Source organism: Hermetia illucens, chromosome 4, assembly GCF_905115235.1.
Source record: "Hermetia illucens chromosome 4, iHerIll2.2.curated.20191125, whole genome shotgun sequence".
NCBI lineage: Eukaryota > Metazoa > Arthropoda > Insecta > Diptera > Stratiomyidae > Hermetia > Hermetia illucens.
In genome coordinates, this window is record NC_051852.1 from 85,549,274 (window position 1) to 85,573,864 (window position 24,591).

General features: G+C 39.2%; 1 protein-coding gene across 6 annotated transcripts; it reads right to left on the reverse strand.

Moving 5' to 3' along the window:
- Positions 1-8,775: 8,775 nt before the first annotated feature.
- On the reverse strand, positions 8,776-22,739 carry LOC119655866 (far upstream element-binding protein 1). 6 transcript variants are annotated; one of them, XM_038061991.1, is made up of 10 exons: positions 22,516-22,739; positions 22,083-22,410; positions 21,717-22,000; positions 21,250-21,579; positions 21,044-21,196; positions 20,521-20,924; positions 20,374-20,456; positions 14,788-14,963; positions 14,425-14,717; positions 8,776-12,837 (listed from the first exon to the last, which is right to left on the reverse strand). In XM_038061991.1, coding segments are annotated over exons 1-10 (2,145 nt in total). In that variant the 5' UTR covers positions 22,609-22,739; the 3' UTR covers positions 8,776-12,836. The 6 variants fall into 6 exon arrangements, with proteins under 6 accessions (XP_037917919.1, XP_037917918.1, XP_037917917.1 ...); XM_038061990.1 differs by having other exon boundaries at positions 11,479-14,174; XM_038061989.1 differs by having other exon boundaries at positions 11,479-14,158; positions 22,516-22,738.
- Positions 22,740-24,591: the final 1,852 nt, after the last annotated feature.

The window sequence follows — 24,591 nt, forward strand, 5'->3', positions numbered from 1 at the left end:
AGATACAATTCACAATTGAATTTTTTGGATGCATTCAGCAGCTGAACGCACAACTTGTTATAAGCAAATAAGACGTTACTTTTCGTAAAGGTTGTCCTCACAGGAAGGAATAACCCTGGAATCCGACCCTGATATCCCCGTGGTTTGATGTCCCACGCTTTAGCCCGCGAGGAGGTTTGTTAGCTCAGGTGGTGAAACAACTGATTTCAATTTTGTGCTTATTGACTTTCTTTTTTTTCAGGTCTTTCACTGGATTGATACTAAAACTAATTGAGCAAGCCTCACGAAACTGTGTGGAGAGGAAGGGCGAGGTGCAGCTTGGGATTTCTTGGATCCATTACGCGATGCACACCGTACCAGGGTATTCAAAAATTATAATGAAACGGAGTACATATCCAATTAGAGTCTCTTCGAAAACTTCAAAACATCACGCATCGCTCGTGGAATTCCTTGGAAAGAAACAGAGTTTCTGCATATTGAGATAAACGAAGACAATTCCCGATCGGACTCATTCCGCATATTATAGAAGCAACAAGGAAATTGAAGCAGTCCTCTACACAGACCGCCGCTTTCCTCCACTCAAACACGAAACACCTTCAAATCGCCAATCCTTTTATCTCCTTCCTAATCCCTACAAATAATTAGACGATAACAATTACTGCTATTTTAAGTTTTAGCGTTAAACTGGGAGGTGGCACTTTTAATAGTTTGTCTTTCAAGTTGCGACGTCAATATTTATTAATAAAAATACTGCTTGAGCAAGAGGAATGTTTGGTTATATTTTCAGGGGAAGAACCTATCTAAGAATCGTTCTGCCTAACTCCTTTCTCTATTGGAGATCTGCTTCTAAAGAAAGGCTAATGATTACCTTGAAATTTTAGGGAGGAAGGTGAAACATAAATATTGCTACAAGCAGGAAATTCCCTTGTTGGCATGTAGATGCTTTGCATTTTAAGAGACGTCAAATCTGCTACTACAATTCAATTTCGCTTAACTGGGAAGTTTTAACATCATATTTGATATCTGTGCTCCCAAGTTTGGATATGAATGAAAGATGTTTCTTTATTACTTAAAACCATTACTACATACTATTTCCTGTAGAATTCTGCATTACTTTAAGCACTAGCGTCACACTCCTTAGGGGTTCAGACATTCCTAGTTATCGACCGGACCTGAGACGATATGCCAGGCTTTGGACTTGCCTTTTTTTGGTTAATTCGTAGCACACCAATGATGCCAGGCCTCTGAATTGAAAGCGCTTCCTTGAAGGGCTAAACGCAGAAGACTGGACTGTCATGTAGCTTTCTATATGCTGCCCAAGACCTGATTATTAAGGTTAAATTCACGTAAGCTGTAATTAACGTTCAAATGGATAAACGCGTTATGTGCGGTTTTCAATGGATGTGTACCCCTGTTAGTAATCAACGAAAATTTGATAGGCATCAACGTGCCTGCAACATCTGCTTCACTGGTCAATCGTAGACTTCCCACATTGAAATCCTCCTTCTTTCCATTATTTTTTAACAGCAGTTTGTTACATACACACAACAATGGTATCCCTGTATATTCCTCGCAGTAGAGTTTGGTTACCTTTTCATAAATAGGTCAAATCAAAATGCTTAGGAGTTAGAAACTCGCCCGTCATCCAGACTCCTTCTTTTTAAAAACTGCAAATATTCCATCCACAGCCGGCACTTCTTTGTCCCTAAATGTTGTAAATGCCTCCTTGTCCTCTTCGAGTGTAGGTAGCAGGGACAGATGGCTGTATAGCGTTTGCTCCTTTGACTTGTCGAGAATATGTTATGACATAAAGTAGCTCATTGAAATATTGGGTCCATCAAGTTTTTACCTGCTTCATGTCTCCAATGGGGTGGGCTATGCCCCTGCGAAATATAATTTTAGACTAGAATCCCGCTGGTACTTGTTTTCATCGAGTTGTCAGGGATCTTAAATTAAGTCTCTTTAAGGTTATCGTTCAATCTGTAGACCTCGTTAATTTTATTATTTCCGTTTCTTCTTTTTACAGATTCTGGCAGCGGTCTTAGTTCTATGTATTTGTCTCGTTTGGTTCTCAACGAGCAGCGTCCACATCTTGTGGATAAAATCGTTATTCACCGTAACATGCGGATACGGACTGTTCCTTCAAGCACTCAAACGGAATAAATCCCCTGGGCTTGATAATCTCCCCGTCTGCAGATCTGCTACTTTTACTCGTATGGAAATGCTGGGAATATGACACCTTGCCCAGAGAATAGAACAAGGATGATTGTTAAGATCCCACAGAAGGGCACCCATTCTGGCAATTGGGGGGGATATCTGCGTGCTCCCTGCCATCGCAAAGGTAATAGTTAAAATAATTCGGAGGACGTGGAGCAGTTCAGTGGACGATGTCATCTTTCCTCAAACTCCTCGACCACCGGAATGATGGGTTTGCCCTCTCACCGGGTCATGGATCTTGGCCAAATTGCTCTGAAATCGTAAAGAGAGGCAAATAGAATTGAACTGAAGATAAACATCAACAAAACCAAGATTCTCAATCTGACGGGTTTCACCGAATTGGATGTCATACGATGCATTAAGAGCGGTAAAATTGCTTTCACTGCATTGTAATCTGGAAACGCAGTTATATCAACACCAAGATCAAGCTGAGACTGTTCCCTGCTAGTGTCCTTTCTGTGTTACTATATGGGAGTAACACACGGAAATTGACCATCACTGTCGCTCGAAAGCTCCAAGCCTTCGTCAACACCTGATACTATTTCAAATGAAGAACATGGTCGACGCATAGTCCTGCCACGAATACACGATGTGACCCTAAGGCAAAAGCGGCAGATGGTAGATGACAATTACATTGCTGGTTACGCCACTTTCCCGATCTCCCGAGATCGCCAACGAATGCGTCGCCCAAAGAGCACTAGATACTAACTATTCCAAAAAATCCTTAATTTCGATGTTTGGACGAGAAGCGGTATTTTCTTTCAGTCATTCTTCAGGATACGCTAATTAAAATTTTTTTCAGTGTCTGTTAATGTTGTCATGTGTGTATGTGGAATCCTTATTGCATATCATGCATATCATAATCATCATCACCGGCAAGCATGCGATGTTCTGCCTGGTTTTGTCCCGAGATCGACCAATTCGATATCCCTAATAGCTACCTAGGGTCCTGGCCATCCTGTACATTCAAGGCAGGCTCTGCCTCATGTTCTTTTTCTACCACAAAAATCATCAACGACTGATTCATCCTTACATATTCGGATTATGCGGCCCGCGCACCTATTGTACATTTTATCCACAAACAAAACGGTCATGATACCGCCGATAAGTTTCTTCATTATATAGCTTACGTAATCATCCATCCTCATGTAAGGGGCCAAGAATTCTTTAGAAAATTCACCTCTTAGCGGCTAAGAACTAGAAACTTTTCTTGCTGATAACTCAATTCTCCGAGCAATACACGGAAACTAACAAAATAATTGTTTTGTACAGCAGAAGTTTTAACCGGAAGACTTTCGAGCGAAACATTTCTTGTAAGCTAAAATAAGCTAAGTTGGTTGTCAACTATCATGTGGAGATTTTATTATCATAGTTGTCATGCCATGCAACGCTAACTACGGTTAGACCGGTTCGCTGTCCTGTAAGCTCTTCGGACACAGCCATTAGTGGAATATCAGCGCATATACTACCGACTCTTTTCTTAGAGCAATGTCTCAGACTATTGCTCATTAAAATGGGTAGTTTTCGGTCTATCTGTGCCATAATAGTTTTAAGGAGCGTGGTTTAAAGACATATTCTAACCTAATTTTTTTTTAAATAACGACCTCTGGTCTTAAATACCGTTAAAGTTCATCTCACTTGAGGTGAACAAACATTTGAAAACCGTGTCTGTGTGTAAGCTTGCAACAAGTTTCGTCACAAAAAGTATTGAAACGTACAGAGCCCAGTGCCCAAAAACGGAGTGACGGGTCTGGCAAATTCTCGTCCCCACGTACGATCTTCGAGAGCCAGACCAAAGAACTTAGCTCTCACTGCTAGCATGTGAGACGTCGTGGGACAACTAAAATCGACAACAACAACAATTCTAGATAAGAGAAATTTTTAACATTTTCAAGTTGAACTCAAACAGATCAGTGCTATTAAATGTCGTTGCTGTTTTAGTTTTATCCAAATCTGGTTACATTCTATTATGAATTTTGTCTGAGATATTGGGATGATATATTTTTTCAGACCTAGGTATCATACACTACTTGTCGGTCGAACTTTTATTGCCACTTAAAGGTAGGTTTCCATCCAAGTGTCTGGCAATTTTCGTGTTTGCAACTCGTTCCCCTTCTTAAAAAAGTTAGCAACTTCTATTTCAATTTCCATCATTGAATCAAAATAAATCACAAATAGTTTGAGGAACAATTAATTTGAAAATTAGCTATCTTCCTAAGATAATTTAGTCGTCAAATGACACATGATTCTGTTTGTTGTTCCCAACCGACCAGGCGTACACACAGACAAATAAATATCCTTAACACAATTACCGCCATAGAACGGAACTAGAAATTGATAATTCTAATGGAAAAATGTCTAAAAAGAGCTACACTGCCGGCCAAAAATGTGAAATCACCAAAAAAAATTTTTTATCCTTCAATAGGCAAAAACTGCTGGTAAAAAACATACCTAGGAATGTTGTATGTTCTATTGGATTTAATATATGCGTGAAGAGTCAATCTTTGGTACATTTTTCACAGAAGTGTGCAATAAAGAAACATTGTTTTAAAACCTCAACGAATGTCGAAAGAGGGTAGGTAGTTGGGTGTTTAATTTGCGTAACATTTTCAGAATTTGTTATTATCTTGTAGGACATTTATTATTGCTGTCGTCACCCTACATTTATGCAATTATTCACGAAGTCTACTTCGTATAAATTTGTGGTTTCTACAGATGTCGTCTCAAGAATAAGGAGGCTAGAAGTTACTTCTAATGAGGATAAACTTAAACTTGCTACCAGCAGGCGGAACAGACGCCTCACAGATTCAGAAATTCACTCCAAGTCAATAAATCGCAGTCGAAACATTTTTTTATTTTCTGAAAAATTTTGTGAGAAAATTTGAGATGAATCGGAGCAAAACTAAGGAAGATATAGCGGTTTAAGCAAGCACCTCACAACTCAACACGGACTCGTGGTTCGCATGTCAAAAAGCTATAGCTGCTAATGCATTGGATTTGTTCAAACACACGTATAGTATTCTTCCCAAGAATGTTTTGGATGCCGTCAAACCTATCTTGAGTGGAACCTCTGTTATCATTGACATTGCAGCTTATGTAGCAACCTGTGTCTTCAATGAAGGTTCTTTGCTTTGCTAATCTTTATGCAAGGCATGAGAATCATTAGTGGACCAAGCGTCCTCGAATGGGCACGATAAACCGAGTGGCGCCGGGAAGTGGAAAATAAACTAAAGAAGGTAGGATTCATCGTAGACCGAAGCAAAAAGGTACTTTAAATATCATAACTGATAAAAGCATCCTATATGGATCTAGCACCGATGATTCACCGCTTATGGGCATTTCATTCCAAATTCAAAGTGTTTTCCCACAACTCACGTTTCCAAAGTCGACGCCCATGATAACTCTAAAATTACAGCACCGATCCTTTTGCAATTTTGAACACTATTTCTATTCACAGTTTGCAAGGTAATGCTGGAGAGTTTTTTTTTTAAATTTGTTAATATTTTTTATTTTCGTCATTACCATCAACGGCGCAACAACCGGTATCCGGTTTAGGTCTAGTTCATTTTGCAATAATAAATTAGCCGATTGTTTTCTGTAAAAATCACATTTTTCACTTCAAAGTGTTCCCAACCGATGGAAAATTGAAATTTCGATGAGCCCTCCCAGCGTTACATAGGGAAATCGATCATCTATTGAAAGAATTTTAATTTTTTTATTTCAGATGATTCAGCACAGTTCAGTTATGAATGACATTACAATTCTATTTTTTTCCGAGACGCTTCCGAGTAATTGCTACCATTGCCTTATTTTTTAATATTTGTTCATAAAAATTTTACACAATATTCTTCAAATACCATTCCTTAATGTACCAGTGATTTTAATAGATTTCAACTGTGTCGTCAAAAAGAAATTCATAAAACCGTGCCTTATTTTGCACGAATTAACACTACAAGTTTAACTGTTTTGGTTTTCCGTGGAGCAACCGTACACGATTAATTTCCCATCAAAATTACTGATGAGAAACCTGTGGCCATAATCAATCTAGAACATAATTGTAGAATAAACCCCACGCAACGATTCAAATTAGATATCCTAACTGACACATTTTATTTAATTTTTTTTGTTTTTAATATTCATCGGTCTGGTTTGACATTCCATTAGCCATTGCCGGGTAGAATCAGATTACAATAACTTTATCAGCCTCACTGGCCGCATAAGGTTGGGTCTTAGAATCCCACAAACCCTACATCATAAACCCATATTATGTTATTCCCCCAGACTGTCGTTCCGCGGCCGGTTATACTGTGCAATAAATAGTACTATCCCATGATGGACGAGAACTAGTTACCCTAAAACTAGGTGGTGCAAAATAGTGGAGAATGGGTGCAAAGCTCCCCTAGAGAGCACACCGCCAGGAACCGACCGTGATGACGCGAAGGTGTGATTGACGAGTTACATGCCCTACATTGAAGTTCATGGTAACCATATAAAATATCAGACTTTTGGCATACTACGTTAAGATAATTTATATAATTTCATTCACTATGCACACGCTAAGATATTTATATAAAATATTCACCCGTAGAGGAAATATATGCGTTATTTTATATAGGTAAATACAAAGCAAATCTTCAGTTGACTCTCATTCTGGAATTTAAGTTTACGTTTACTACAGGAAAGGAATAAAAAATGAATCTTAAAACGGAATATTGATAACTATAAGGCAATAGACGATTGAATAAACTCAAATACGCTTTTATTGGAATCTCTCATAAATAAATGTTAACATTTAGATAATACAGTTTGCAATCAACTATGCGATTTTTGAAGAAAGAGGAGAAATATTCAAAGGCATATTTCAAAATAACATGTAAAATATTTTGGTTATGTATATATAAAATTTATAGCAATTTAATCAAAGGAAAAACACAGAATTGAATGATTTCAATTACCTGCTAAAAGAACAACAGAACAAGAACGTCGACATATCGACATAGATTTTCGCATAAGCTCAGACACTCATTCAACTAAAAAATACATGAGAAATTATATATAAAAAATTAACTCAACCCCAATACAAATTTTGAATCATATATACGTATAAATCTGTGAATATGTTATGAGAAAACGTATGGGAAATATGGTGGAAAGTATACTATGCATTGGTAATTTGAGATACAGGAGAGAATAGAGTCTACCACCTTCCTGAAATGAACATAATTGATATTTTCTTTTGGTATACAATGTGTTATGAAAAATGCCTGCAATAACAAATATTTGGTTTCATTACATTTACGACAATAAATAATATAGTTACAATTTAAAAAAGAAAAAATATAATTTAAAATATAGTTTTTACTAAGTGAGGCATATAATAATATGGAAAATGTTTCATCATAGCACAAAGTACAGTAAAAATTTCTACGTGACCAACTTAATAGCCCTTGTCAATGTGTAAGACATTAGAATAAAAATAATTATTAAAACCAATATCATCTTACCTCATTTTACTTACTGTTCGAGCTGAACAACAAAGCCCATAAGCTTTTCGTGAAATCTGACTACACTGTCCACACATTGAAAATGATTCGTTCTAGAAGGAATATATTTAAGAGCCATTCGAATTGTCAAAAAAAAACCAAAACCAAATATTTGCTCAAAGCCTCATATCTATACATAATTTTTTGAACGAGGTGTTAATTTTTATCAATCATTCTTCTGCTTCCAATTTGCAGATTATACACAAAACAAATATTTTGAAAATACGAAAGTTCAGTAATATCAGGAAAATAATTCAGCAGATATAACATTCCCAAATCGAAGGCGAATGAATTGGAGGCATTCGGAACAAATTTTATAAATTTCTCTATTATGATTATTCAAAGTTCAAAATAAATCGTATAAATAATAATAATAATCGTTGGCGCAACAATCCATATTGGATCAGGGCCTTGAAGTGTGTTAGAGCACTTCATTCAAGACCGTAACGGTACACTAGGAGACAATGTGGTCAGCATTGCGCTCGCCCGAGATTATTACCCTGATTTGACTCAGGTACTCATTCACAGCTGAGTCGACTGGTATCCGACGTTAAATCACGATGCAAATTCCACTGCCACCAGTGAGATTTGAACCGCGACCTTCCGTATGACAGCCTAGTGCTCTAACCACTGAGCTACCCGGACACAAGTCGTATAAAACCCACAAGAAATACCTTCAATACAAGTAATTATGGAAGTTTCAATTAATAGATGGACACTGCAACGACACAGGCGGAAAGACAACCCTTATTTTTATCGAAATTTAGGTTGTATTTATGGAAAAAATCAGGCTGATATTTTGTTGTGCCCACCGATAAAAAAGTCGATTTAATATTACTCAAATAAAACAGTTCGCCGGGAAGAACCGTTTGCTTATAAGGAAGGCATGAATTTCATTAGCAAGGACCCGAGTGCGGAGAATGGATACTTTGGAATCACTCGTGAGAACCACGTAAATCACGAGAATGTGTTTAGCAATGAAGAATTTTACTAAAAATTGAAACAACTATGAGTCTAATTTATCCTATTTTCCGTTTATTATTTCTAATCCAGCTTGTAAGCCAAACTTACAAGGGATGCCGAAGATCTTAACTACAATATAAGTAGACCGGAAGAGCCATCAAAAGAAAGAGCTGTACATGATTTCTTTTTATTTTGAGCCTGAACAACAGTGTAAGGGAAATGGGACATACATTCTGTGCGAAAGCACTATTCAATTTCGCACAAAATTTCATATTTAACAAGATATTTGACATATAAAATTTTCAGGTTAGCATTATAAAATTCCATATGTGTAAAATTTTAAAATGATTTAAATAATATAATAAAAAATATATCAATATGGTAAATATTTTCAATATATTGGAAAATATACCTTTTTCGTTTCTGGAATGTGCGGAGGAGACGAAACCTAGTGCATTTTATTTAGAAACATATTTCATTAAAAATATTAAAGTTTTAACAATGGACATTGTTAGAAGTTCCCATATTTTATTCATTTTTTTTCAAAAGGAAACTATTAAATTGGTCATCATAGAAATTTTACTGCTGATTCTCAAATTTTTATGTAATTTAAAGGTATGGGTATACATATATATAGTAATATATATTGGCTAAATATATTTCAATAAAATTTGCAATAATAATATATATATAATAAAAACACATACGGAATTTGAAAAGTTTCTAATCCGGCACAACAGAAATTGGGTGTGAATGAGTGCTAGTGCAGATAATGAGCCCGCCAACATTTTGAAAAAGAGGACTGATGTATGGATCGCTACGCAACTATGGTTCAGGCCCCTCTCTGTCTCACACAGTCTCAGATACAAGTTCCCAAGACCACGGAGCTAAAGAATGATAAACAGAATTTCTTTGTTTTCCATTTCACAATGTTTTCTTTTTCTTCCAGTTAAATGTTTACTTATCATAAAATATTTTGTCATACAATATAGAAAGTGGTTATATTGGGCTTGTATTAGGGAAAATAAAAATATCAATAAATGAATATAATAATATACTTCAGTTGATTATCCTGTCGTTTATCGATAATTTACACTAAAACATCCAAAAGAGTTTCATTTAAATTTTCCATTTTACACTCAAATCATTTCTACATTTCTCATAAATAAGTACAAACAGAAATTGAAACAACTCATGGATGCACTCCACGTTTTTTTATGTTAATTGACTATTTATAGTATCAATTTAATATGAACGAATATAATATAAGCATTTGATTCCATATACTCATGTTATTTATTTGAAAATTGTTATATTTGCAGATTTGATTATACACTCAACGTATTTTTACTGATCTAGATTTACCTTACCATGCTATTGAACGCCTGGCCTGCAATCAGACAGCTGAACAATTTGCTACTTCGCAAGTTGGTTGTGTGCTGAAATATCATTTAAGATAAAATAGTATTCACAACAATTTGATCGGTTTTATCTGGTTCCTTCGTGCAGTTCGAAATTATGTTCTCGAAATGCGAGAGGTGATGGAAATGAAAATATATTTAGCTTTCAAAAATATATCCGGTGAACTTTCTTCAGGTGAATGAAAGATAATACAATACCAATCATGTGAACTTTACCTGAAGGTAAAATATAATGAAAACGCTGGGAGATATTTAATTCGGTGTGTAGAAATGTGTCAGTTTATACTCAAGCAGTCATTGTATATAGAATTGTTTACTTCAAAAAATGTACAATGAATATAAACTATTCCAAACGACGAAATCGAAATTGGAGATCATCTGGGCGATGCCGCCGAATTTTCCAGCTGAATAAATGCTGCTAGGCAGAAATTTTGGACAAGACGGTTATACTTCTTCCGCCGTCCATCCAATCAACTGCGCTTGATCCCTGCTTTTCTCATTTCAACCGCCTCCTTCTTCTTGAGAAGTAAATGAGGCACATGATGATGTCAAAAAACATAGTTCCCATTTTCACGAAAAATCCTTTCCATAGTTTTTTGTCATCTCCTTTAATATCATTTTGATAAAATAAAACTACAACGTCGGCAAATATGCACACTTTGCTGACAACAGCGAAAAAACTTCATCGTAATTGGTAAATTAGATCCGGAGCAAGAAAACTATACACAGGAGAGTACACTCGAAACTAACAATGGGCAAAAAGTTTTCCATGCTAAGAGGTAACTTCTGGCACAATCAAATGCGTAGATGCGTTTTGCGCATCCCTTACATGCATGGTGTATCGTATAGCAGTTGACAGTTCTGATATCATTTGAATTGCAATTCATTATCACAGTTCTCCGATATATTGTTACAATTATTTAAGCAGCAAAAATGTACAGTTTTCACAACTACCCATCCGATTTAACAGTCGGCTTGAAAAGAGATTCATTATAATACATGCAGCAATGTGTTTACAATCACATGGACTCATATCAACTAATCCTTCTATGGGAGGATGTACAGAACGCATCTGATTGAATTAATCCCGCCCTATTTAACTCTGTTTTTTTGCCACACAAATTCGAGCCTTGCGTCGGTAATTTTACCATCCGCACCACGTACAGTGTGAGAAATGTTCGCCGGTAGGGTTGTATTTCAAAATGGTCACACACACTTCAAAACCTCAGCTATTTACGAGTGACATAGAGACGACTGAATCAACTAATCTTCAAAATATTCATATTTGAAAATAAAAAATACTTTCGGCAATAATGGAAAGATTCGTCTTTTTCTAATTATAACCAATCGGGCAAAACAACATAGATAACAGTGGAATTGACGTTGCCAAATTTTTGACAAGTTTACAATGAACACTCGACCGAACTTCTACAGTAGAAAATTTCTCAATTATTCAATGAAGGTAACAAAAAACAAATATATTAGCAGCATTATGGTATTCTTGAAATTCACACGAATGTTTCCAAACATCAAACTTCGCTTCACGCTATGTTTCAGTTTCTATTTCCTTCGAAGGAATTTATGTGACTGAATTGCATCGAACAATATTGTGCAAGAATGTAAGAGATCTCGTCCTTGTCGCAATTGAAATGGCATGCATCATTTTTGGCTAGATACTCAAACTTTTTGTCGATGACGCCTTACAGATCATACTTTCAAATACCCAAGTTGCAGCAGTTCGGAAAAGTGGTTCCAAAACGAGATGACTTCACTCCGAAAAACACATCAGAAATATTATGATAAAGTAGGCGCGATGGCATACCAGAAAACTACAAAATTTCTCATTCTCCATCCATCCATCTCTCATGACAAACACAAAGAAAGATGCAATACCCTAACTGAAATCTTCGGCAAAGAGAGTTGTTTCACTGCTTTTCTTCCATATTCAGATCTATAAATGCTACGGTCAAGCGGAAAATATTCGATTTGAGACTTAACTCTGATTCTGAATATGCTTTCAAGCTTCCTTGGAAGTTTGCAAATATATGACAATTCCACTTCATGTATAATTTAAAAATATATCAATCACCCAAAATTCAAAAGTTCAACAATTAAGACGCCGTATACCGACGCAAGTGTAGCATGAAATCAGAAAAACTTGCCAAAGTAATGCTGTCCCATGAGTACAACACGTATATAACTTGATCCACGTGTGTACGTATAAAGGTTGTGAAAATAAGTTTGTGAAATCAATTTACGTTGAATTTTAACCTGGTTAGACAAACTCAATGAAAATACAACCATGCCTAGAAAATATTTCAATTTTTCTTCTTTTAAGACGATGCAATAATCAAGGAGGGGCATCAAAATGCTGTGATAATACGCCATTAAACTTTCTATCCACAAGTTACACACTATTATTGTAGTAAATTAATTACAAGTTTTTATGAAGTTAAGTAAAAGGCTCTGGATTTATGAATGCTAACTCAATAGTTTAAAAATGCACAAATATTTTAACTCGTTTTAAAAAAAAATATATGTAATAAATGTACCTTGCAGAGGATAAGCCAAGCGAACACTACAGTGCCCTCCGATGCACTTCATCTCTCAAATGATATCAATTTGAATATGTGAAGCCATCGCAGTGCTCTAGACACACCGTCCACCATATTTACGCTCTCTCAAATTGGCTTCTAGAAATATTGTTTGAAATGAAAAATTTACCAGTATATTGAGTTTAGTGATCAAATTTCATATAATATTTGAATGCAAGCATTTAGTAAATATTCATGATTCATAAATAAATGATTTAGATCAGAATCTCTTAGAGTGCTAACAATTTAATTTCTCATCAAAGTAATTTACAAAACAACAATGAAAGTAAAAATGCGAATTTTTGTGCACTACTTGAAGCAAATTTGAACGCGCTTTTTTGACTTCTTCAATTAGGTATTTGCTATATGCTACCAGAAGCAACAGAATTTCGAATTACGTTAGCTTAAACATGATTTTTCCCAGGCAATGAAAAGATCATTATGGAAGAAGGTTTTTATCAATATCAGATTTAACTCTTGCATAAGTATATATGGAAGAGAAATTCGACACATGAATGAATGGTAAATGAGAGGAATGTTATTATTTTGTCACACATATATTTCGCCTAAATGTTCGACTTAATACGATAAGATTCTGAGATCCGTCATTACAAAATTAAACAAAAACAAAAAACTGAAGAGTGAGCACTGAATCGAGTGAAGAATCAATCAAGAAGTCAAGTTCGCATGTTTACTTTCCAAACACACCTTCATCTCAGTTCTTCATCTGACTGAGCTCAATTTGATAATACCTGTCAATTATTGGCCCTGTCACATCAACACACTACTCTACAAGACTTTGAACATACCATGGTAAGTATAGCAAAAACCCGTTTTTCTCAACATTTACTAAAATAGTCAATACAATCGATTAAAACGAACAGAACGGATCCGTTCGAATTCCGAAGAATTTTCAAAAGTAACGAACAAAAATTAAAATCAAAAAACAAGTGTTCAATATAAGACTGACAACAGAGCATACACGTTGTCACATTTGCATTTTCCATTGACAAACAAAAAGAAAACGAAATTAAAGATGAAGAACAAATTTGTTTTTGATGATTCGGATAGAATGTGTAAATGTGGTTTTTATAATGTGTTAGATATTGAATTGGAACATAACTATTCATATTACTTTTATACCATTAATATTATAAACTATCGTTTATCACTATTGACTAAAACTTATACTAATTACGCTGCATTTAGTATATATACGTACTTCTATAAATATATGTATATATAGCAATTTTGTACGGAAAGAAATATGTTTTGTTTTGCTTTTACTCTTTCTTTCTTTCTGTTTCATTTTCTCATAATTATTGTATGTAAACAACTCCCAGTTGCAGTTGTAAGGACGCTATGCTACATATAATTTCTCTCTCCACATCAACCACACCTTGGATTGAAAATACGACTTCTGTAAAGAATCATTTCTTGTTTGTTTTTGCATTTTTTACAATAAAATAAATAATGAAATTCAAGCGTTAAGAAAATAATCCAACAAAAATCTAACGCAATACACTTTTAGGGAAGAATGAAATGAATATAATTAGGGCATATTTTGGAAATTCATATTTAGAAAAGGTAGAAAGTTTTCACAAAATTGGTTATTTTTGTCATGTTTTTTTCAATATATGTATATGAAGCGAAATGAAAATCTTACAGTTTTTTACACTATCTTACCAGTTCTTATCATTTTGCTGTTGTTGCGATTGCTGCTGGTTGCCTCCAGGTCCACCCGGTGCTGGTTGAGGAGGTTGTGGAGCCTGTTGAGGCGCTGCACCTGGATAAGCACCATAAGCTCCATAAGCTTGTGGGTAGCCTCCTTGACCAGCGGCTGCTGCCGCTGCATAATATTGTGAATATTGTGCGTAGGCAGCAGCCGGTTGCATAGTTGGCTGAGGATAACCCGGCTGAGGAGGTTGTGGTGCTGCTGCGCTTTGTGGCTGCCCTTGTGGATTGGAACCTGTTGCAGCCTAGCGGGACATATTTAAAAATCATTTATTACACTATCGTCAGTATACTCCTTGTAGCGATTGAACATACCTTTTGAGCTTGAATTTGTTTTTCTATTGCCTCTGCTTCCTCATTTTTGCCTATACTTCTGTAATATTCAGCCCATTGGGCACTATAGTCTTGCGATTGTCCGCCCTGAGCCTGCTGCATATGGGCTCCGGCCATTTGTTGTGCATGCGGTGCCGATGCTCCATTCGTTGCTGCTCCTGTGAAAATAAAGAATTTTGATTTATAATCCGTGTCCCAAGACTCAAAATTGAATCAGTTGGACTCAAAAACACAAATTCCTCGAAAATATATAAATTATTATCGAAAGATATTCATAACTACAGACTGGACCGTCCTTTTTCCAAGTAATACCCTCCGTTCAATGGACAGGCGAACAAACATTGAATCGGTTTTAATTATTATTCTACACCTTATCCGTCTTAGATTAAGCTTTGGCACCCTGAATCCGTTTATGCCTTCGGAGCCATAAAAAGGCAGACAACTTTAAGAAAAACTGTTTGGAAAATGAAAATTCGACAAAAGAAGACTTACTGCCCAAATATCTCGTATTTACGAAAACTCTTTTGTTATACATATATAATCTTTCTACTCTTGTTCAGTCTGATCCGGCTGATCTTGACCGGTTGCGTCATTTTGCTTTGCCAAAGGCCTGATTCAGATGCAGTCGCGACTTTCAAATCACAATTTAGCATATCAAGCAAACGTTGCTTCGGCCTGGTCTTTCCCATTGAATTCGATGTTAAGACTAACCTTGGCAAGTGAATTCTCGTTAACGCGAGTTACGTTACCATCGAAAACGTCTATCATAATATTTCTATTCCCCATATCGACCGCGCATATCCTCATTTCGAACGTGATCACGAAATGTTACGCCACTGGTCCAAAGTCCGTAGAGGGCGACAGGGCAGACCACACTGCGGTAAATTTTCAATTTGGGACTTCGTTGATATGTTTACGCTAATGCGTGAAGTAACTTCAGAATGCACTTCAGCAATGGCTGATAGCATTGATCCGCGATACTTAAATCTCTCAGTTCTCGACAGTTCATTGTCACCAACAATAATAGTGCCTGTTTCATTAGAATCGATCGCCAAAAGTTCTGTTGAGACCATGTTCATGAGGCGATCATTCCATTTTTGAACAAATTGTTCGAGATTAGCTTTGCAATGAGATGCCAGGAAAAGATCATCTGCATAAAACCGTGTATAGGGTGCTGATCCTTGTTTGTCCCGGGTAACAATGTCCATAACAAGAACGAAGAGAAGTGATGAGATGGAACTTTCCTTCCTTGATGAACAGCAGAATAGACCCGAAGCAGTTTTGATATGACCGCCACACTTCCAACTTTACTTTTCGAATCGTGGTGAACACAAAATCTATTTGCCATAAATTTCTAAGTAGGACATGGTGCGTTAACCATATCTACGCACCATCATTTTCGGTTCCCGAAATGTGCTTCAGCTTCGCACTCGACTTTCCGACGGCACGTCCCTTAACAAAAGTCAAGCTTCTCTCACTCTTTAGTTTGACGACTGCAAAAAGTGTTCTCCTTCAATTATTAATATCTTTCAAAAGTCCCTCTTCATTCTCCTTACAACGATTTCCCATTTTCATTGATTAAGCTATCCTCAGCAGTTTCTCCGAAAAACTACTTCGAATTCTAAGCAAAATAATATGGTTCTGAGTGTCGATCAAAAATGTCACTTCCAAAATGTATGTATGCCTAAATCGAAGGAAGATTGATATTCCTTCTAGATAATATCCCCAATTACTGATAAGAAGGGATAACATAAAAACGAGCTTTTTCATTTCGATAAACGAAACAGTAAGCTACAACTTAAATCAGCAAGTGACTACCTGGTACACTGACGCATCCTTCACAGCAGAAGGAGCGGGTGCCGGGGCCATTAATCCAAGCACATACATATTTCGTGCGGATAAGCGAGCAATACCGAAATAAGGGCCCGTCCTCATCTCGACTTGCCGAGCACCGCTGCCATCTGGGTTCGGGACGACGTTCGACTTCGTGTTCTTGCCGAAAGCGGGGGAACGAGTTTGTCTAGATCCGGTGTTTAGGGATGTTTTTAGCGTTTACCTCACGCCGGACGAGAGGATGCCGAACTTTCGGCGCCGGCTTGATGCTCTGGAGGACGCGGTTTTGGGCACGGAGGGACGAATCCTGGTAAGTGATTTTAATGCCAGAGCTCTTGAATGGGGCATGCCTCAGTCAGACTCCAGAGGGAAACGGATTCTGGAAACGGCGACGAGAACCGGACTCGTAGTTCCACGCCAACGTTTCGGCGCCCAGGCTGTGAAGGAAGCATTCCTGACATCACTTTTGCGTCGGAATCCCTGGTATCATCAGCGGACGGGTAGAAAGTCCTAAAAGCCTTCTCGGCAAGTGATCACCAGTACATCGCGCTCAAAGTGGTTGACGGTACTTGCCGGCGAGCACCAATGCGACGCTCTCCCTGTCTGTGGAATGTCGCGAGGGTGAACATCGGGAAGTTCATCGAAGCTCTTGGAGCAGGCAGGGCCGCGCTGGAGGGCTGCATACTAAGTACCGACCAGATGGACAGACACCCAGTACGGGTTGATGTAAATAGCGCGGAAAGCATCGAGGATTGCCCCCTTTTTACAATAAGAGAGCTCGAAAAAACGATTCTTACTACGAAGAATAAGAAGACGCCAGGCCCTGATGCTATCCCGGCGGAAATTTACAAACTGGTGTTCCGCCAACGGCCAGAATTGTTGCTTAAAGTGTTCAAGGCTTGCTTGAAGGAGGACATTTTTCCTTGTGGCTGGAAAGTGGTCAGACTCGCATTGATCAGTAAAGGTTAAGGAGACCCGGAGCTCCCGTCTGCATACCGACCGCTGTGTATGCTTGACACGGCCGGAAAAGTGCTCGAGAAGTTCATCAGGAGTAGACTCGCTGAATAGATTTACGCTGCCGGGGAATTATTCGCAAGGCAGTTCGGGTTCAGAACAGGGAGATCTACAGTGGATGCTGTTATGGAGGTCATAGATGCGGTTTATCAAGTTGAGGCACACACGATCTCGACGGATAGTATTCCTCATAACGTTTTATGTCAGAAATGCCTTCAATTCCGTAAGATGGGCAGATATGCTAGGCACACTAGAAAACTCATTTCACGTGCCAAGCTATCTCTTACGAATATTGAGGGATTCTCTGAAAGACCGCTTCCTGCTCTATGAGACGCTAGAGGGCCAAAGGAGGATGGAAATCACGTCGAGAGTACCACAGGGCCGGACCCCTGGAACACTTCTTATGATAGTCTGCTGAGACTCGATATTCCTGAAGGGTCGCGCCTGGTCGGTTATGCAAACGACGCTACGGCAGTTTTTGCCGGATGCACTATTGAACAGGCGCAAAGCAGACTTGGCATATTGATGCGACGGGTAAGCGGATGGATGACTGCTCACGGTTTCAGCCTTGCGCTGGAAAAAACCGAAGTAGTCATCTTGGCCAGAAGGAGAATCCCGACCCTGCGTCTCATGAAGATCGGCGAGTTGACTATAGAGTCAAAACCAGCGGTTAAATACCTTGGTTTAATGCTCGACTCGAAGATGAGCTTCTTCGAGCAAATCAAAGCAGCAGCGGAGAGGGCTGCAGCTGGAGTACCGTTGCCCTCCTTGCCAAGGAGCGCATAACTATCTATCGCCATAAGGGCGAAAACTTAAGAGAGGTGGTAGCCCGTGAAGAACATCAACACACCCTCACCGAGTGGCAACTTTCTTGGCAAAATGAGCCAAGGGCAGATGGACTGCGCGGCTCATCGACAAATTAGACCCGTGGTTGAACAGAACGCACGGTGAGATTGATTACTTCCTTATCCAACTCCTAAGTGGGCATGGAGGTTTTCAGTTTTACCTGCACAGGATTGGGAAGGCGCGATCTCCTGATTGTGTGTTCTGCTATGAACTGACCCGGACGACGCTGAGCAAACCCTTTTCTCTTGCGAGAGGTGGAACGGCTTTCGTCAACAGCTTTATGCAAACACAGGAGAGCTCTCTCCAGACAACATTGTGGGAGAGATGCTGAAGAGCGCTGGCAGCTGGAATCGTATTGCGCAGTATGTTCGGGCTCTTCTTATTGCGAAGAAGATTGAACTCGACCGGCGCAGGAATCGGACGGTAAGGGGTTCCCTAAACTGACAACTCCCTTCCTCCCCTCCCCTCCCCTCCCGTTGGTGAAAGAAATTCCCTGACATGAAGGCTCCCAAATCCGGGAGGGCTACCCCGAAGTAACGTGTTTAGTTGGTGTTCCGACAGCGTGATGTTGCGGGAATCCAACATTCTGTGCATAAACGTATTCACCTACCCTACTTAAAAAAACCACATACATATTTTGAACTAAAAAGGCTATACATGAAACTCAACTCCCAGAGTTCGAAATTTTATGATGGAAAAACTACGCATGTCCGACCGTCTAGGGAAAACCCGCGAGAAAAATTTCGCGCATAAGGTCTGATATTAGTGCCATATATGTGATGCAGTGGCCCGGGATGCGGCCATGTGGTTGCGAGCATATGGCACTGTAAAGCTGTTTAGGGCCTACCAGATGGGATCGTCAAACACACACAAGAAAACCATCTAGGTGGCCTCGACACACCAATACATTTACCACAATAGTCACGGGCCAGCTAGCTACCTCATCCGTACCCCAAGAAACACAATGATATTCTGCGTCTTTTCGTCACTAGATTCGTCCCGTATACAGACTCCTTGCTTTGAACCAATGAGTAAACACACTAGTATTATCCAGACGGAAATATGCGTCATAGATAGATGCACCTTATTCAACCTTGAAAAGAGCTGTAGGGGGCAGGACATTGGTGTTCTAACCGACAGCCAAGCAGCTAAAAAGACTCTTAGGTCCAACCAAGTGAATTCCAAACTGGTATGGAAATGCCTTAACGGATATAATAAGATAAAGTTCAAATTGCTCGCTCGATCACGTCACGCTTTGTGGGAATTCAATTCTTAAACCATTATAATTACTAAATGAGCGTTCCGAATTTTTTTTTTCAACGGATATATATATATATATAACACGGGGAGTCTATTGCTCTAGAAACCAGACGAGATAGGCTTTCTGATACTGTGAAACTTTGGTTTGAATATACAATTGAAAGATCAAGATATATCAGAGCAATGTTATTGATACTTGTCAAATTAGAGGAATATTCCTCATATCGTTAGGCCGATCTCCACAAATTTATCCCCCAATATATTTTCCCAGTTCAGTCTATTTTAAAGAAAATCAATTCTGTTCAACGTGTACAATGCATTAATTGTGTTTACAAAAAGATGGAAACTTTTCGTAGACTAATGCAAAGCCCAAATAATACTCGCACCGCTCTTTGGAGCTCATCTACATAAAACTGCATAAATGCTTTCAGCATGGTTTTAACAAGGCTACCATGCTGTTTTTTTAAATTTTCAACATTTATATATCTTTATATAATCAAACGTTCACTCTACGAAAGTAGAGACTAGTAAATATAGCTTTGAAATTTTGCCGAAAACATAATCGTCTTCGTCACAAGATTTCCACAAAATAAAGGAACAATTGTGAGCACTCACCTGGCATTGCCCCTGGTTGTCCGGCTTGTTTTGCTTTCAATTGCTGCTCGATCATTTCCGCTTCACGATGCATTCCCATCGACCTAAATGAGTAAATGCATTCGAATCGTACCATCTACGCAAGACATTATATAGTTTTAAACTCACTTGTAATACTCAATCCATTGCTGTGAATAATCTGGTTGTCCTGCAGACGAATTCATCTGAACAGACTGTTGTTGTTGGCTTTGATCCCAGCCCTGAGCGTAGCCCCATTGCTGCTGATATTGCTGCGCAGATGGATCGTTCTGCATGTTACCGTAGCCCCCTTGACCGCCGCCTGGACCGCCATGATTCGGAGCGTTTCCGATGGGTTTCCGGGTAAGAATCGTGATGTCAACGTTGATTTTCTCTGAGATCATTTGTCGTGCATGCTCGATCTGTTCCGGAGTGCCTTTAGCTTTGAACATTTTCTCGGACGGTGGATTCACAGCGCTACGATCCATTTCGCAGTAAGCTCCGGATTGCTGGTTGATAAGTTTAATAGTTTCGCCGCCTCGACCAATAACAATCTGTGGTGATAGAACAAAAGTAGGAATGGTAATGACCAAAAACAGCATAACAGGAGAATTAAACATATCTGATAAGGAGAACAAGAAACACATCTAAATCTTAAAACGGCCATACTCACACCACACTTTGACGCTGGCACTGCAAATGTAACCTCTTCCCGCTGAGGTTGCTGTGTATGATTTACGCCGTAACCATAACCGTAGGCAGAATTGCCATTGTCCATTGGGCCACCGCCTTGTTGATTTTGTTGCCTCTGCCCGGGATTATTTCTCTGTGAATAGAAAAGTGAATAATAGAATTTTCTAAACCAATACAATATGTTACCATTACACTATCAATTAACTCTTCAATCATACGCTTCGCTTCGTCGACCTGTTGTCGCGTGCCCTGAATGATGCATCGCCGATCTCCCGGGCCGTCGTTTTTGCCCTGGATAAATTGCAACTTGCAACCCGTTTCTCCTTGGATCTTCTTAATCATATCGCCGCCCTTGCCAATAACGACCCCGACCGCTATTTTTGGGACGAACACTTCTGCCTGTTCGCCGCCCGATGCCCCGCCACCGCGGAACTGCTCTTTGTCCTGAATTAGTTCAAACACAAGACTCTTAGCATGTTCGACTTTTTGCGGGTCACCAGATATCCGGAGCGGTTTCTGTTGGTGCAAGGAGAAAATGGAAAAGAATTGAAATTTAACAAGGCAGAAAATGGCATTCAAATAATTATGCTCTGCTTACTGTAGTATCTAATTGAATGTTGTGAAGGAAACTTTAGCATTGCAATTCAACTTACAATTAATTCCTGGTTCGGTCCGTCCTGAATTATCACCATCTTAGCTCCCGTCTTCTCCTGCAACATCTTTATCGTCTCGCCACCTTTCCCGATCACAAGTCCTACTTTCGGTCCGGGCACCATGATTTCCTGGTACGGAGGGTAGCCATTCGCTCCTGGTGGTGGAATAGTCACCGTTGACAGCACATCCACCGATCCCCCGCCGCTCTGGTTGGCCATTTGCTGCACCATCTCCCGAGCCTTCGTGACTGCTTCCCGAGAACCGCGCAAGATACACATCCGGTCTATTATATTTTTTAAGACATTCCCGAAACAATTTGCTCAAGGAGAAATTTATAAAAAAAGGATAACGCTGAGCATACAGACCTGATTCGTTCGACATCTGCACTTTGCAACCCGTCTCCGCCTGAATCTGCGACACCTTATCGTTGACGCCGCGCGCCATCATCATTCCGATCATATTGTCCGGGTATCGAATCTGCTCTTCGACTGTATTACCCGCCGTTGCTGCAATTCTGGCAGCTACAGCCGCCGCTTGGGCCATTGCCTGAGACATATTTGCGGGTGGAACGCCTCCACCTGACGAAGTTGAGTCTGGGCTACTGAATTTCTTTGCGTCTGGACCGGAGTCGTCTTCCATAGGGCGCTTGGTACCTGTCGTTTGTTGACTTCCTGGATGTATTTTAGCAGCAATCTAAACAAATGATGAAGAATGAGCGAAAATTGATTGATTTCCTTCGGCGGAAAATTTTCGCGGCAATGGAGGCGAGATGTCGGCGGTGCGGAAATTTTACTTTACCTGTTTTGCTCGTTGGAGCGCCGCTGCGAATGCAGATGATTGACTAAAGTTCTGTTGCGATTGAGGTGGAGCCACTGAGGAATAATCGCCCATTTTACACTTACAACAAAGTGAAAGCTACGAATCTACGACACGAGTTATAATATGGCGACGTGATTGAAAGAAAAAAATTCACCGAAAATGCCTACTGCTCACAAGCTCATCTATCATACACAATTCAGCGCACAAGCTGACAGTGAGCGTGCGTAGTGCCAGATAAGAAATGTCAAGATGAGTAACGAACCTGGGTGCGTTTGGTATTTCGCTTTAAAAAGGCCCAACAATTGTAAATTGTGTTTTTTATTAAAGGTGTTTTTAAAATTTGGAACCATCGTAATGTGAAGCTATAGAATATTGCGAAACTATGCCTTTTTTTTAAAAAAAAAAAAACCTGCGATCGGGAAAAGTGAGAAAAAATAGGGATGGACGCCTAGCTCAATTGGGATAACTCCACGATACTGCATTCTACCTTATCACACCGTCATCCACCAAAAAGGAGAGTGACGGATTTCAGAATTCTCTTGGATTATTTTCTTTTTAAATTTATGGATTATCTCAAAGTTTGAGAACCTGGAATAAAAAGAAAATACGGTCAGTGGGAAAAATAGCAACAGAATTTCAATTTTCTAAGTAGATTTATAATAATAATAATCGTTGGCATAACCATTAAATTGGATCTAGACCTTGAAGCGTGTTAGAGCACTTCATCCCAGGCCACAACGGTACAATATAGGGCTACAGTATACTGTAGGGGGTAACGTGTAGGGCTCGCCCGTGATTATTACCCTGATTTAATTAGGTACTCATTTACTGTTGATTCGGCTGGTATCCGACATTCGGTCGCGATGCGAATGTCTCTACCAGTGAGACCTGGACCATGATCTTCCGTTGCGATAGTCCAGAGAATTTATTGTACAATTCAACTGTATTCCAAGACAGGAAGTGTCGTTTTTCGACAAGCAGGGGTATTTTTCTTCATCAACCAAAATTTGAAAAAGTGATTACCGATTTTGTTTTAAAATATCGCTTATACGTCTTTCTGGAAGAGTTTACTTAAGAGTGATAAGAGTTGGGGCTTAAGAATACTATCAAAGTCTTCCCTAATTGTCGCATAAGAAACGACTAAAAGGGATAGAAATTTGTGGGTTAGCAAAAACACCAAAATTTTGAAACGGTATTCCAACCGAAACGTTAATAACGCCTCGGATAGGGACCCAACTCACACTGAAATTTTAGCTATTGAAAACAACGATAGCGACGGTCCTCAGAATATTTGCTTTCTCCAAACCGATCCAAAATTCCAACGATGTAAGCTGGAAATCCTGGCCCTAAAAGAAGTAAAACGTGGGACTATGGAGATTACTGCTCTCCCTCTTGCCACATTTATGACAATGCCCTCTTGTACTCTGGAAACCCAAATGGCAGCACACGCGAATCCGTTATTGGATTGTTTCTGACAGCTACCATAAGGCCTGCTCTCTTGACCTATTAAGGAGGGGATTTCAACTAGTCGACTCCGTACGAGCGAAAAGATCAACCATTTCGCGATTAACTGTAGATTTAGGATGTGGGTAAGATGAAAAGCGTTGACATTCGCCACGAAAGGGGTCACCATTTCATATCCGCTTACGTTCACTTGTGTGTTGCGCCCGCCACTTCTCACTTAGTTGGAGAGCTGCGACTTCCCGAGTTCAATGTCAGCAGTTTGTATGATTCAGTTATCACTTAACAGTAGGAAGCTATCTCGCTAATCGAACAGTAGATACATTGAGTAACCTGCCGTCGATGAGCATTGGGCCGCCCTTAAAAATGCTCTTTTCTCGGGTGCTACACAGGTCGTCGAACCTGTACCGAGCGGGTGGCTTAAGATTTGGCTGCCTGCAGAACCGTGGAAGCGGGTCGATGAACGGAAGGAGTTCAATGCTCTATTGATATTGGCAAGCGATGACGGGCATGATACGTTCGAATTCCGATACCGAGCAAAATTCCGAGGAGTTCATCATAATGTGCACCGTGAAAAAAAAAATTGTTAGTGCG